At 32.7% G+C, this 16458-nt stretch overlaps 1 protein-coding gene and 1 long non-coding RNA gene across 2 annotated transcripts; one reads left to right on the forward strand and one right to left on the reverse strand.

Moving 5' to 3' along the window:
- Positions 1-936: 936 nt before the first annotated feature.
- Positions 937-15701, reverse strand: LOC126734185 (chromatin assembly factor 1 subunit B). The gene is made up of 7 exons (XM_050437726.1): positions 15440-15701; positions 15153-15339; positions 14899-15092; positions 14720-14843; positions 14471-14663; positions 8334-9010; positions 937-1369 (listed from the first exon to the last, which is right to left on the reverse strand). Exons 1-7 carry the CDS (start codon positions 15560-15562, stop codon positions 1158-1160), a joined length of 1710 nt encoding a protein of 569 aa, XP_050293683.1. The 5' UTR covers positions 15563-15701; the 3' UTR covers positions 937-1157.
- Positions 3069-5965, forward strand: LOC126734186 (uncharacterized). Its single transcript, XR_007660005.1, has 2 exons — positions 3069-3615; positions 3681-5965. It is a non-coding gene; the product is annotated as an uncharacterized LOC126734186 (long non-coding RNA).
- Positions 15702-16458: the final 757 nt, after the last annotated feature.

Below are 16458 nucleotides of genomic sequence, written 5' to 3' on the forward strand. Positions count from 1 at the left end.
GAAAAAAGAGTCTGATTTTCCATCTCAAGGAGACCTGAGATAAGGATATGTCCATATCTAGCACAAAAAATATTGCTAATATCTTTGCAACATATTTTGGTTCAGTTTTTGTAAATGAATTGCCTTTGCATCAGTGTAAAGTTCCTTCTAAAGCATACGTTTGTAGAAGGAAATTTTTTGCAGAAGGAGTTAGGGATTCCATTAAAAAACTTAAAGGGAACCGATCTATTAGTCCTGATGGTTATATAATAAAGGGCTGTGGTGATTTTTTGGTACCACCTTTTTTAACCTACAGACAGCAACTTATCCTGATGAGTGGCCTATCAGTAAAGTAATTCCATTGCACAAGGGGCTAAGCATGAGGTGATAAACTGTAGATCTGTTACCATTCTGAATGCGGTTTCTAAAGTATTTGAGATAACCTTATTTCATAGATTATATGCTGAAGTCAGTCATAATATATCCGAATACCAATATGGATTTTTGCCTAATAAATAAACATTAACTAATTTGATTACATTTTGTCAATTTGTTCACAATGCTTTGAATAATAAAAAACAGATGTCTTTAACTAAATATGATGCTGCTGCTGCAATTGAGAGAAGTTTAGACATGTAAACCATGAGACTTAACTAATGACAAATACGCTAAAATAACCTAATGGTCAGATATCCCTGCACCTATATAGTACCATTAAAAAGTTGCCAGTGAATACCGGAGCTCACCCTATCAAGAGGCTATGGTACAAATATTTAAAAACAAAGAGTGAATGAAGAGCTAAAAGAAAATATTAAAAGAATGATTTATTATATAGAGCATAACAGCTCGATGACAAACGATGCAAAAAAGCTTTCAATAATCTCAGTTTAAAGCAGAAAGAAAGTAGTAGGAGCCTCACCAGTTGTAAGCTGCCCTCTATGTAAATAAAAAATCGAAAAAGCGACTATTCCTCTTTAATAATAAAATAAATATTTACATAGTAACAACAGTACACACAAGTATTATTAATAAAACTGCCGATATCCAACAATTATATAAAAAGATCTTTCACGTCCTGACTTCCTTACAGCTTTTCTTCAGTTTGGCTCATGTTTTTTCAACCAATCCGTAAAATTTATTCGTAGTCGGAATTTCGATTATCACAAAAGAAGATCTAGCTAAACTTCATCCGGTTCTTTTAATGTTCTTTTAGACTTAGGGGATGCCAAGGTTATTGGTGTGATCCTTTTATGGATGGAAACATTAACTGGCTGACTTTCTTGAGTGTTGTTTTCCGGTTTTGGGATCCTTTTTGGAATTAGAATGTTGATTTTCTGCTGTGTCATACTTTCTGGTTTTGTTGTAGTACTAGCTGGTTTTGACTTAGTAACTAAAAAAAAATAAAAATTCTAATTATAAGTACAGTAGTAAGTTCTAAGAGCTCTATATTTATTATTTAACAGATTTGATGATTGACTATTATCTAGCACATTTGAAAAAGTGGTTTTAGGACTTCTGGAGCCCCTAGTATTCCACTGCATTCATTTTTCAGACTCGTGCAAATTTGCAAAGCATTTAACACATATAGGAACCTAAGTTTATTATTTTAAATTCTTCAATTGAATAAAATGGATTACTATTTATTTTTATCTATAAAATTATTACTTTTTCATTAGACATCTGGCAAGACAGCATTTTACTCTCTAGTGCCCCAGAGCTCTCTGACACCTTCTTAGCTTTAGGTATGCAGTAGTGATTTTAGAAAGTGATGTGTATACCAAGTAGCCAAGCAATTATCGGTGACAAGTTTTAGATGCTCATTTTTCAGATAAAGAATAGAATTTCTCGTTGTAAGATAATTGCCTTAGTTGCCTTAATTTGATAATTGATTTAGGTATCTACTAAATTAACATAATTCAAGTTTTTTAATTTTAATTAGTATAAAAGCTAGAAAATTTTAAGGAAATAATGAATGAAAATGAAACGTCAAGTAAAATGTCAAAAATTTGACATTTCCTTGTTTTTATCGTTTTCAATTAAAATATTCATAACAAAGTTAGATAGGATATAAGCTCAGAGATTAATAGAATAAACCTCAGCTCTTAGGTATAGAGGGTGGTTCAGTTCAAACGTCATTAATTTTAATATATAGAGAATTGAAAAGGAAATAGACGTTCAGTTTAACATTTTTCTCAGAAATATTTAATAACAAAGATACAAGGTGTAAAAGTTAAGAATAATTATTAGTTTATTTATCATAACTTTTAAACTACCGGCTCAATTTTAATTACATTTCGCATGCAGGTTATTGTAGTGAATTTTCAATTACTAATGAAGTCAATTTTTAAAAAAATTGCCAGTGACGTAACATTTGGAGGTACTTGGTCCTTTTTTGTTTCAAATCTGCGAGGTGATTGTATATAATACTTTTTTATAAGAAGTCAACTGTTAGCTTCTTCATTTAATTTGAAAAGAAAAGTTACTCTTGCAAAATTATGTTTTAACGCACTGTTTTTAAAATATCTTACTTTAATTGTTCAGCTCTGCTAAAATGTTGGCTTCATCAGTAATTGATAATTAACTATAATAACCTGCATGCGAAATTTAATTAAAATTGAGCAGGTAGTTTAAAAGTTATGATAAATAAACCATTAATTATTCTTAACTTTAACACCCTGTATCTTTGTTATTAAACATTTCTGAGAAAAATTTTATGATGAAGGTCTATTTCTTTTTAAATTCTCTATCACGTATTAAAATTAATGACGTTTAAACTGGACCACCCTGTATATAAAAAAATCTATTAGTAAATTATTGTATTTAAAACTTATGAACTTAAGTATTAAATTAAATTAAGTATAACGAAAGGTGTCATTAAAGATTTAAGTTCATATTTCTTTTAAATACAGTAATGTATGAATAGTCCGAACCCGGTATAATCCGCACTACTCTATAATTCAAACGCCCCAATTGCGTAAAATTGATTCCATAATCTGAACACCGTGAATTCCGTTAATCCGAACTGTCGGTACGTACGCGAGTGTGGGCGTCTAGTGCGAAAAGATGATGCAACGTTTAATTTATGTGACTAGTAAATAATAATTGTAAGTTTGTTCTTGCAGCAAGACGTTGCGTGGTTTTATAGTTGTTTTGGCGTGTTTTATAGAAGGAGTAGAGTTATTTAGTGGTGTTGTGAGTTGCACGCTGCATATATGTATATGTATCGCATATTCGATTTAAACCATGGATTCTAAACGTAAGCATGTCACATTAAGTCTTAAACAAAAGGCTGAAATTTTACGTCTGCTGGATTCCGGATGTTCATTCACGTCCTTGGCGACACGCTTTAATGTCGGGAAGTCAACGATATCAATTATGTGTCGCGTACTGGAAAAAGGCCAGGAAGCGTAAATCTATTGTCCCGTACAGCACAACCATAGACGCGAGTTGTATCGGTTAGGAGAATAGAGAAGGTAATTAGACATTGCGCCGAGACAAATCCCTGTGTGGTACAACACCAACCTCGGCGCGCGGCAACGTTGTCATAAATCACGCCATAATTAGTTGAGGAATGCGCTTGAAGAATGAAGAGTAGGATCTTTATTATTTTTCTACTGTGTTTTCGTGAGTTCTTTGGTAAGTAAATCGTAACAAAATTAATTTTTCACCTGTTATGTTTTCGTTATTTTATTTCCATTCAGAGTTCACCAAATGGCTGAAAAAAATACAACGGACATTCTAAAGAAATTATGCATAGACTTGCATATAAAAATGATAAAAGTTGTAACTAATGAGCAATTTACAGTCGCTTTGCAATGTAAACTAGTAGATGGAGAAAATTCTGAGGAGCAGTCTGACAATTGGGTATCAAAATTTTCTGATCTGACTCATAGCAACTGGATTACTAAAAGACGTTTTGCAAATCCTACACGATACATATTTCGAAAAATATATTCATGCCAGCATTCAGATGTAAATAAGGTAGTTGTGCGGCGAAGGGTAGATTCTAGAAACAGAAACAAGAAATGTGGCGCACCTATTGATCTTAAATTAAAAAAAATAAGTCGGGATACAATTAGTAAAGTCGGGATACAAATATCATGGTATAAAAATACTTGAAAACGAGGAAGGCGATATTTTTTCCATGTTAGCCAATACGCAAATGAATCCAATGCAAAGACAAGTAAATTATCTTTACGATAAATGGCGAACATCTGAATATGGTAGTCGTGAAGAGACTAGTTTTATACAGGTACTGCATTCAAAAATTTCAGAATTTGAGAAAGCTGGTAGTAAAGTAGTTTTACAAGAAAATCCTCTTTTAATAGTTATTGTTACCCTAATGATGCAACGAACTGTGGCTGAAGAATTTTCCAATGAAATTGTTTTTATAGATTCCAGCGGGTCATGTGACCAAATACGTGTCACATTTATGTTTACAGCCAGTAAAATTGCGGCATTACCTGTTGCCTGTTACTACACACAGCTCAAACAGAATCAAACTACGCATTGGCGTTTTCTGCAGCTAAAAAAACACTGGAATTAAGCGGAAAGGCGTTTTGTCCCCAAGTTATCATGACGGACAATAGCGAAATGCATTAAAAGCTACATTTCCAACTTCTAATCTATTACTTTGTACATTTCATATATGTCAAGCCCAGTGGAGATGGCTATGGCAAAGTAATCATAATGTTCCCAAAGAAAACAGGCGCATTATTATGCAGATGTTCAGAGATGTATTATATTCTACTACACCGGAAGAAACTGAAGTCAATTTCTGTGCTTTAATGTCAAGTGAGAAAATAGCTAATAATAATTTGGTAAAAGAACACTTTACAAAGTTATGGGAAAGAAAATTAGAATGGTGTATTACCTACAGAAGCAAATTACTTACCAGAGGAAATAATACGAACAATTATACGGAAGCGTCTATTCGTATCTTCAAGGACGTCATTTTAGAACGTTGCAAGGCTTTCAATAGTTGTGCACTGGTAGATTTTATTGGTACCACGTTTGAAAACTACTATAAACGAAGATTACTAGAATTTGCAAACTCACGACGAACCAAACATCAAATAGATTACAAAAATTTTTGTGTGAAAGCAAAACACACTGAAAACATTTTAAAAATTGAAGAAAACTTATACCATGTAGCATCGGCGACAGACGAGTTATTACATTATACTGTTAATACAAGTATTGCATTTTGTGACTGCCCTCAGGGCAAAAGTGGAGCATTCTGTAAGCATCTTTGTGTTTTAGAGCAGCAATGTGGATTTCTTTTCAAAAATTCTCCAGCCTTATTTTATGAAGACAGAGTGAAGTTAGCTAAAATAGCTGTAGGGCTGACGCTCCTATAGATTTCTTCAAAAATATGGAAGCTGATCATCCCTTGAGAACCTCTGATAAATCATCTGAAGAAACTGCCACGACATCACGCATCCAAGAAAGTATCACAATTCCTATTCACAATTTGGTGGATGATCCCTCTTACCACCAAAAAGTTGTCGAGGAACTTCGTGAAGAATTCAACAGAATTGGTAATATTTTTGAAGAAAATTGTTCACCAGATGCCACTGCTGTTTTAATAAAATTAAACGCGTTATTAAAAAATGTTCATACCCCAACTCAGGCATTAAATTTTGCAGTAAATGCATTTACTCGGTTCCGAAAGATTCGAGTTCAACCAACATCTATAGCCAGACGTAAGAACCGAGGTTTACCAAAGACCAGCAATAGAATTCAAGCAGGTCGACCGACAAATATGGAGAAGAAATCGAAAGAAGCCCGACAAACTAAAAGAACTCATAATTTATCCAAAAATATTAAGGAAAATAAACCAAACGCAAAAATCCATTAATTTGTTGCATCAGTTCTCAATTTTTCTGTATCTATATCTATACTTTAAACAAGGTGTCATACTTAATGTTATAGAACCAGTTATTTTAAAATAATAAATAAATTATTAAGGGTTTTTGTAACTATTTTTATTTCGTTTTTTTACTTATTCAATCAACAAATATCGACTTCAAAATAGTCATAAATATTGACCAAACCTTTCGATAATTTTTTTTTCCATTAGTTAAAAACATAATATTTATCAAAATAAATTTTTTTTTTTTTAATTTTCCAAAAACTAGAGAAAATGGAACTGCCTCCTTCTTGCAGCAAAGTCCTCAATTATGTATTAATTTTATTTCATCACCCAAATACAATGCATAAAAATGTAGCAAATGCTTTTGTTTAAGATCCTCTTTACCACCTAATATTGTAAAAGTGTGCCCAGAAAATAGCCGTTAGAGATTTGCAGTAATGCGTACTCAGAACGTTAACAGAAAGCACGATAGGCATCAATTTTCGAAGCAATCATACTTTAAAAGGCTCGTCAATTTTTCACAGAAATGAAAAATCACGAAGGAGTCAAGGCTTCAAACACTGATTTGGAATTCACTCGTTGAAAGTTACCGGGGAAAAGCTGTCGAGTGACGAAAATGCTGTGGAACCCTTTCGAACAAAAATTTGAGCAACTCGGTCTTTCTTCAGAGCAAATCTATAACGCGGACGAATCTGGATTATACTGGCGCTGCCTTCCTGAAAAGACATTAGTACACGCAGACGAAAAGGGTGCCCCGGGTCGTAAAATCAGTAAAGACCGATTTACATTTATGCCTTGCGCAAATGCAAGTGGCCGACATAAGTTGAGGTTGCTTGTGATCGGTAAATCAAAAAATCCATGACCATTCAAAAACAGCAACCTACTTTTACCTGTTACCAAAACCAAAAAAGTGCTTGGGTTGATCGAGTTATCTTCGAAGAATAGTTCCACAATGATTTCATACCAAGCATAAAAAAAGTATCTTCGAATCAATAATTTTGAAGAGAAAGCCCTTTTAATACTGGACAATGCTTCAGCTCACAGATCAGGCTAAGAACTAGCCAGCCATAATGGTAATATTCAAGTCATGTTTCTTCCACCTAACTGCACTGCCCTGGTTCAGCCGATGGACCAGAATGTGATGCAAAATATAAAAGTCACATATCGAAAAAGGCCGCTGTAAGAGGTACTTGTACAAGATGCTTAAAGAATGTGTCGCTAAATGATGCTGTGTTTGCATTAGCCGAATCTTGGAGACAAGTGCCTGAAAAACTGGTAAGAAAATCGTGTTGTTAACTTCTTTCCGCCAAGGACATGGATGAAGAAGATTTGATACGCCTGCATGCTTTACAAGGAGAAATATGTGATTCTACTTTGTCAGATGAAGGACCTGATCTAGTGGAGTCAGTGAACAAAGTGAATCGTGCAAATCGTGAAAATGGGCAAGAGGTGATGACGAGGAAAATTTGGATATAGAGATCTTAGAAGATGATGAGATCATTGCTAATGTCGCAAAAGAAAATCATAAACCTGATGACGCAGATAAACTTATACAGAAAATGTCCAGCAAAGAAGCGGTGATCTTATTTGATAAGTGTCTACGTTGGACGAAAGAAAATGAATTGCCACCGCATGAAGTGATCCTTCTAAGAAGAATTCGACAGAAGGCTGTCGCTCTAAGCATCAAAAAATCTGTTCAAAGAACTCTGGACAATTTTGTTTAAAGAAAATATTAAGAGGCAATGAAGCATTTTCATATTATGTATGCAGTTAACTGGTTTCTTTAAAAATCGTAATTATTTTTCTTGTTAGATACATTTTTACTGAATCTTTTGTTTGATTTCCTGTTAAGTTTATTTTTATTTTGAAATATGCATTTATGTATGGGCATAAATAAAGGTTTTTAAATCCATTATGTCCACAAATATGTTTTATGGTGAGAGTGCATTTATATGGCGAAGAAAGTTATCTATAAACCGAACGTGTTCGGATTATAGAAATAATTTATTATGAATCCTATAATCCGAAAGTTTTGGTAAACCGAACAGGGTCTACCAACTGTCTGTTCGGATTATCCATACATTACTGTACGTCAATAAGTCTATTTTCTTCTTTTCAATGTTTGAGCGTGTGAGGTAACTCATTAACTGTTTTTCTTATACACATTGACTGCTTAGTTCATAACCTGTTTTAGTTTTTTTCATGTCAATTTCTTGTTATAGCTTTTAAGTATGGGTAATTAAGTTAATTTACATTATACTATTTGTTTGTTTCTACTCTTACTAATTTAAAATGTAGATTGTTGTATATTTTCTGATGAAAATTGATTTTTTTTTAATGTTTGACACTATGCATCTTGAAAATTAAGTTGTGTTTATTTCAACCTTGGTTTTAAATATTTTATAAAATGGTATTTTTCTGACCAAAAAAATATGTTATCTTAAATAATCCAAGAGAAAAATAAATGCGTAAAACCTACCATCTCCAACCCTAATAGGTTTAATTTTTCTTGGAGTCTTCACAACAGCAACATCATCCTTATCCTCCATCTTCTCTACTTTTTTCTCTGGTGAATCCAAAATTTCAATCACATTGTCATTCGCGGTGCTACTCTCCGAAATCTCCTTCTTATCCTCGATTTTCTTCTTTTTCGGAGTATTAAGGGCCCATTGCACTAAGAAACTCTGCCTCTTTTTTGGTTCCTCCTTAACGGCGATCGGTTCTTCCTTTTTAACACTTTTACTGCTATTCATCATATCGACATTTTCATCTTTATCGAGCTCCTCGCATCCGCTGATATTCAACGAAAACTCCGCCAGTTCATTTTCGGTTTCTATCCAGGGAACGCCCAATTCATGTAATTCGAAAGTTATTAAGCTACAGAAGCCGTCCGTTGACGAGGCGATAAGTAACAGACCGTCCTGGGACCACGTTAAGTCCGTTAGTCTTGTATAGTGAATATCTTGAAATCTGGCAAATGGCAAAGTCTGTTGGGTGTCATACAGGATAATGTCATGATCTGTACCAACGGCAAATACCATCCTGTATGGTAGTTTAATTATGGGATCGGGGCCTTGCTCCCTTAGTTCATATAAAATGGGGCAACATCTCACTACTGTGCTGCTTTGTTTCGGAATTGGAAGGATTATTGATGGGCTAGAAATTAATATTTAATTAATTAGAAGCAGAATGTTTTTAACTATATTTTGTTTATTCAATTATTGAAATACATATTTTATATACTCATTATAGTTAAATATGTTACTGAATTGTCTGTATCTTTTATGAGCAATTTTTTTCATATAAATAAATGATAGTTCATTGGTAAATCAGACTGTAAATGTAGAATGATTTACCAATTACCTTGATTTAAGTTTCATTGCATTAGTGAATTGCATTGCATTGCAATAGTGTTTGTGACCGAAACGAAAATAAATTGGCTAGTGTTTAAGACAAGTATATTCAAGACCCAGGCTGCACAAAAATGATTGGGAATAATTGCAATAGTGTGAATTTATGAGAGTAATTTTAACAGAAATATTTTTAATGTAAATACATACGTAATAAGTATCATACAAGATACAAGCACCTTACATATATAGTAAACATAGGTACATTAAGAGAGTGCTAATTTTTGATTTATCTGATTTTAAAAACCTTTTTCAGTTCTTTATATTCAATATTTTTGGCAACATCACTATTAATATTTAGAAGTGAAATATTACTAAACCTATTTTCGATCTTTGACAGAAGAACCAATGGGAAGTATCAATGGTACCTGAAGAAGCCTGAATGTGTTGGGAAATGTGCCTTTTATCACAATAGAATTTAAGTTTGAAAACTTATCAGTTTCACTGACATGCCGCTTTTTATTACATGTAGCTCCGTGATTAAGGAATATTTGTCAATATATATATAATTTTCTATATTGTAGTATGAAAGTTCCACTTCCTATAAGATCCAAAAATTAAAATAAATCTGTTTTTTCGATATTTGTGTGGGGTCGGTTCTAGAGAACATTGTAGGCCCCTGTTCATTTGGGAGAGAATCTTACTTACTGTTACCTGTAATTTTATTCTTATGACAGTAGATAATGCAGCAAGAATTAAAAGATTTAATAGTAATAACTTGGGATTGCCCATTCCAAGAAGTGCCTTAACAAAAAATTCCATTATATATGAAGGAATAAAAATGTTTAACCACTTGCCTTGGGAAATCAAAAACTTAGAGAGTGGTAAGTACTTCAATAAGCAAGATAAAAAATTACACCATATTACTCTCTTGAAGAAATGTATTGTGATAGGTTGTGATGTACATATGGTGTAATTTGGGATGAATTTCAACCTTATATTAGCTAATTTGTCACTTATCTGTCTGTTGTTTTATTTATATCAGTTTTACTATCACACTTTCTGTGTATTGAATCTGGCTGTATTATATTTCTATACTCATATTTTATTGTATTTTCAACTATTAGTTGAATATGTTTTTATCCGCAGCTTTGTAAATGACAACTTAATTTATACAATTAAGCAATTTTTGATTTGATTTGTTTTCATTTGACAATACAATCCATAGATTAACCAGAATTGTTTTATTTTATTAAACCTTTTTCCTGTACATGAACAAATATCTTCTTTTTCAGCATGACCTTATAGTCGACATTACTGGATATTGATTCAAATTAGTTAAAACAGATTTTTTCTCATGGATTATCCTCCACTATAGAATAATATTATTTTCATAATATCTTTATATAATTTATTGATTGACGGTTTTTAATTTCTTGTACTTTCCAGAGTTTTTATAGATCCATGTGTTATTGTTGTGGATGCTCCTAGCATATTTCCTTTGCTCTGCTATTATTTGCTTAGAATATTGACATTGTCAACATTTACAGATTCACTAAAAACTTGGTGGTTCTTAAGACCCTTTACAACTTTTCTATTTGTATTTTCTTCAATGTTGTACATCAAGAATTTCATTCTTGTGTTTAAAATAATGATATGGTAACCAATACCTATTTACTGTTCTTTTTTTTTAACTTTGTGTACATTGAAATATTATTAGTGGCCTATCAATTTCTCAATTTTTGATTCAGAATGATTTACCTACTGTTGTAAAGAGTTGCAAGTGCTTGCTTTATGCTGATGATTCTAAATTAAAAAAAAAAAAAAAAACATGCTTTATTGTTATTACCAAAGAAAAATTGTTCTAAACAAAGCTACCTTCAAATTACTACCACTAAACTTAACCAAGATAGACAAAAGAGAGATGGGACGAAAGTTGGAAGGATTATCAAGAGCTCCACCCTTGTGAATTGGGATAACTTTAGCTGATTTTAGGCAAGATGGAAATATCCCCTTGCTCCAAGAAAGGTTAATTGCGTCAACTAGTGCCTTTAGCGCCGTTTCTGGATGGTTGAGAAAAATCTTAGCTGAAAGGTTGTCTTCTCCAGTTGAATTTTTTCCAGTATACAGAACATCCTTGAGTTCGTTTAGTTTTGTAGGTATAAAGAAGAAGGAATTTGGAACATGAATGGCTGGCATAAAGGAAAGAGGATCCACAGAAGGGTTCAAATTTTGCTGAAGTTGTAAAGCAATATTAGAAAAAAAATTTTTAAATTCATTGGGAGAGACTTCAGGGCATTGCCTTGACCACAATTGTGACGAATATCATTAATAATTTTCCAACTCTCCTTATATTTGTTAGATGAACCACTTAAACGGTTGGAGTAGTAAGTTTGCTTAGAGATTCTTATCAGACGACGATACAAGGCTCGGTAAGAATTGAAATAGTTATGAAAAACTGGAGAGTCAGTGAACTTTCTTATTGTGTGAAGAGATCTCAGATTTCTTGAAGATACTTTCAAACCCCTCGTGAACCAAGATTTTATAGGTTTGATTTTAATCATTGGGAAGGAAGCATCAAAGAGCTTAACAATTTTTGTCTAAAAGGAAGATAAATCGAAAATAGAATTCCAGGACTCAAGAGCTGAAAGTTGACGAAACTTATTAAAGTTATTAATACCAAAAATTCGACCATATCGCTGTGCAGATACACTACATTCCTTTTGTATATTTGCTAAATTTGTCTGATAAAGCAGAATTTGCGACTGTACACTCCACGGAGTCATATGGAAAATTAGAACAAACATAGTCAATAGTGGAGCTTGTTGACTGTGTTATACGAGTAGAATCTTTTACATGCATATGTATATTAAATGCCCCCATTAGATGATCGAGGCGCAGAGTAAAGACAGAGTTTCTATCATTAAAGTTGATTGTGCGCTATAGCTTCTTTTTATTAAAGAAAACTCCGGCAAGAATTGTTTTAAAAAATACTGGATATATTAAAAAACACAACTAACTACTTGATTACAAATAAAATGGAAAAGTTAAAAATAAAGTAAAAAAGTTTTAAACGGTAAAACGATGACGATGAAAATGAGTGCGCTACTCTCGATAATCTTAATACGAATATAATAATTTTCACACACGAGCCAATTTGGTTGTTCGAAAAAAGGCTGATACCACACAAAAATGCTGATCTGGCTGCGGAAAGTCTGAAGGTTTTTACGAGTTGCATGAAATTGATATTTTGTCCATTTAATAAAACTACAAATAAGCCGCTGGCGCCACTGAGGCGGTTAAGGATTGTACATTGATATTAAAGTCTCCTGTAAGAACTACGTAAGCCGCCGATGGAATTTCAAATAAAAGTGCCTCTAATTTTAAAAAGAATTCACTGCAGTCTCCTAGAGGAGATCTATAAATACAAATTACATATAAGTTTATGGATTTGGAGTAAATTACAGTAAATTCAAGTCATTTCCTTTAGGAGATGGTTAAATTTATCTACCTGTTGAAAAGAGTTGTGTTCTAAAAAGTTTTTACATAATAATGTCATACATCCACCATGAGAAGACAAAATCCGACAAAAACTAGACAAAATAACATAATTTGGTAGATCAATAAGCTCACCTGGTTTAAGCCAGTGCTCAGTAAGTAATAAAATACTAGGATAGTTTAAGTCATGCAAAAAAAGTGCAAGTTCACTAGTTTTATGTCGCAGAGATTGAATATTTAACAACATTAGAGTTAGTGGGCTAGATAAAACATTAGATTTAATGTGTTTTACATTTACATGATTGTTACTAGCTTGTATGTCAACAGTAGAAAGTTTACTATTCCCAAATGTTACATTGGACTGAGATGTTGACAGTCTTGGTGAAAATTCAATTTAATATTATTTAATTGACAGAAATCACTAATGTACCATGCGCTCCTTATTTATGTAATCGCCAACAATGGGTACAAGCATAGTTCCATTTAGGAAATTCAATGCATTTTGAGATTTCGCGATGTTGTGACGTTATAAATGAATTAAGTATGGGCCTATTTTTAAACAGAGAAGGTCCTATTAAAACTACGTTTGTATTATCCATGTTTCTAAGTATATTATTTAGGCAAGTGTTACATCAGACACTATATCGACTGTTTACTACCAATACCTCCTGTATGCGAAAACCAGAATTGAAGATAGGAGGTATTGGTAGTAAACAGTCGATATTCAGCTACAGGGAGATCTTAAACCTGTTTTTAAATGGTTTAATGACAATAATATGTCACTAAATATTGGAAAGTGTATGATAGTAAGTTTTACTTGAAAAAGAAATTATTTAATTCAAGATTATATTCTGGATGGTAATTTTCTTAAAAAGGAAGGATTTTGATGTTCACTTTCAAGAGAATTTGAAGTTCAATAAGGTCATAACTCTCATGTAAGAATTTTCCAACACAATAATAAAACTATATGATGTGCTTCTGAGACCATATGTAGATTATGATATATTCTATATTGTTGCTGTTTCCACCATAGATTTTATCGAAAAAATTGAAAAAAGATTTCCAAAATATCTATATGAACAAAAGAACAATGCATATAACAGGTCAATACTTGAATCCTTTAAATTTAGGTTAAGTGAAAAAAGAGACACAAGCTATAATGTACATTTACCATGTAATAAATTACTCAAATAATTAAAACAATCTGATTAATTTCATCAACTTTAGGGTATTGATGATTAATGAATTTTAACTAATAAAATTTTTTTAGTTAATGCTTATAGCTTATACTGAATAAATACTATGTTAGTCATCTGTAACACAAAACTTTACTTAATAGTTTACAGTCCGCTGATTAATTTTTTTCAAAACAGAAAGAGTTGAAGTGTTGCATTGAGGCCTCGATTGAGGCATATCACTTACAGGCATGAGGAATCTATGAGAAATGGATATTTTGTGTTATATTGTGTAGATTACTTTATGTTTAAGTGTTTTAAATTTTATATTCTCATTAGAGTAAATAAATTCCTTATTATTGTTCCTGGTACTTTACAAATAATTACTGCTTTTTGTTGTTTTAAGCTAACTAAATAAATCATTTGGGGCCATTGAGCACTTCAAGGCCCCCCTCAATCTTCACCACTGTTACTTTGCTTAAGTACAAACAGATCAAAGCAGTTTTGAAAAACACTGTTGCACCTAGATTATCAATCAAAAAAAGCAATAAATATTATATGCCTACTTTGCAAATTTATTGATATTTACTTACCAGTAAAAATTATCCATAGTAAACACCAATGTGGCATTAATATTATTCTTGCAATTATCAGTTTCAAGTTGCCCAGATGGCACTATAAGCAGCGAACCGTCAGGGGAGAATTGCAACCTTCTAAAGAATGACTTAAATGTGTCATCATGGAAATACTTACAGTCTTTATCTTTTAGGAAATGTGAGTCTGGAACTAATAAAAAGGATACATCAAAATTTGATTTGTTGTTTGTAAATCTCATGAATTACCTGAAGTGATTTTCCCTTTTTGTATCCGAGCTTTAACTTGTTTGCCTAGTGGGTCAAATATTCGGCACACCCTATCCGTGCTTATAGTAGATATAAGTCTATTTTTAGGATCCCAAGCTACTCCCTGAAAGATGCATAAAAAACTAATTAAAAGTAATAACTAAGTTACCAAAACTCACCTGAACAAATCCTTTATGATCACTTAAAATATGATCAATTTTCCCTTTATTTGTGTCCCATAATATGGCAGTATTATCCACACTGCCTGAAAGAATTTTAGATTCATCTATTGACCAACAAATGTCATATACATCCTCCTTGTGTCCCCTAAGTATTTTATGAACCAACCAAATCTCTTTATCACCTGTATCGCCTGTTTATTGAAAATTTAAAGTTATAATAACAAATTAATAAAACTGTTAATATCTTGTACCTTCCAGCAAAGGAATATTGTCAGTCTTTAGATGCCATATAATAATGTTTGCATCGTCGTCACCAGATGCTAAATACTTCCCTGAAGGAGACCATCGGACACAGTTTACAGCTCTTTGATGTCTTGTTAGATCTGATATAAGTTCTTGATTAACGGCACCGTTTTCCGCTATAGTGAGCTGCCATATCTGAAAATATAGCTCGAGTGTTACAAATCGGATTTAGTTAGGTACAGGGGTGAAGTTTAAACGATCATTTTCTGTTAATAATTGCTGTGTTTTTGCTTACCAAAACATGACAATCGCCTCCGCCTGATGCTAACCTATAAAAATCTCCGGTATCCGGGTAAATATCGACGCTAAGGACCGGTTCTTTGTTATGCCATGATATTTCGGGTATTGTGCACTTCATTTTAATGTTTATTATAAAAAAATTAGAGTAGAAACATGTAAAAAGTAACTAAACATTTATTGCTACGATGTAAATAGTTTGTTGATGAGTACCTGGTTGGTTTACCCGAAATTGCGCGGGAAAACGTGTGGAAACGTCATGAAACGTCAACATCAGCTGATTTTCTTGACAGTTTTGATGGTAGTTACTAGTAGATTAGAAATAAAATAAATCGATATTTTGAATCGATTCAAGATCGTGCATGGCAAGATCGATTCAGAAGTAAATCGACAACAAAAGATCAGAGGGAAATAAATTCTTTTTTACTGTCGCAAGTTTTTTTAAACTAAAAAACATTAAAAAAACCTACACTACTACTAAAAAAGAATTTATTTCCTCGTGAAAAGTGACGAAAAAAATTGCGTTTTGGTGATATTGGCGCCCTCTTTTACAGCTTTGTTACATGATACCAAAATTGTAGAGAATTTATTTCTCCTCATTTTTTGTCCTATAACTTCTGTGAAACCAATTTAGAATTTCTGAGTGCCGTTTCTCAAAAACGAGTCGGAGAAGAAGAATAATTTTTTTCCAATTTTGGCCCTTTTTGATGCTACTATGTTCCTAGGTTCGTTCCTGGGCTTGTAGGTTGACTGTACTACTGGCCGAACAGAAGTACGGATTCTTTAATTTATGCCCTCCTTATTACTTTACTAATATTTTTGCGCAAATTTAAAAGGTGGCCTTTAGGTCGCACATTTTACAGTCAAAAATGGCGCGTAGGAATTAATAATACTTGGCAATACTGCAAGTACACATGGTCGGATGGCCTGCCCTATGTAGCAACAGACTACAACAGGGACGGATTTAGCTTCTTTAAATGTGCGTTGCAGAAAGTATCTAGAAGCGATATACTACAG

The sequence above is a fragment of the Anthonomus grandis genome, chromosome 3 (genome assembly GCF_022605725.1).
Source record: "Anthonomus grandis grandis chromosome 3, icAntGran1.3, whole genome shotgun sequence".
Classification (NCBI taxonomy): domain Eukaryota; kingdom Metazoa; phylum Arthropoda; class Insecta; order Coleoptera; family Curculionidae; genus Anthonomus; species Anthonomus grandis.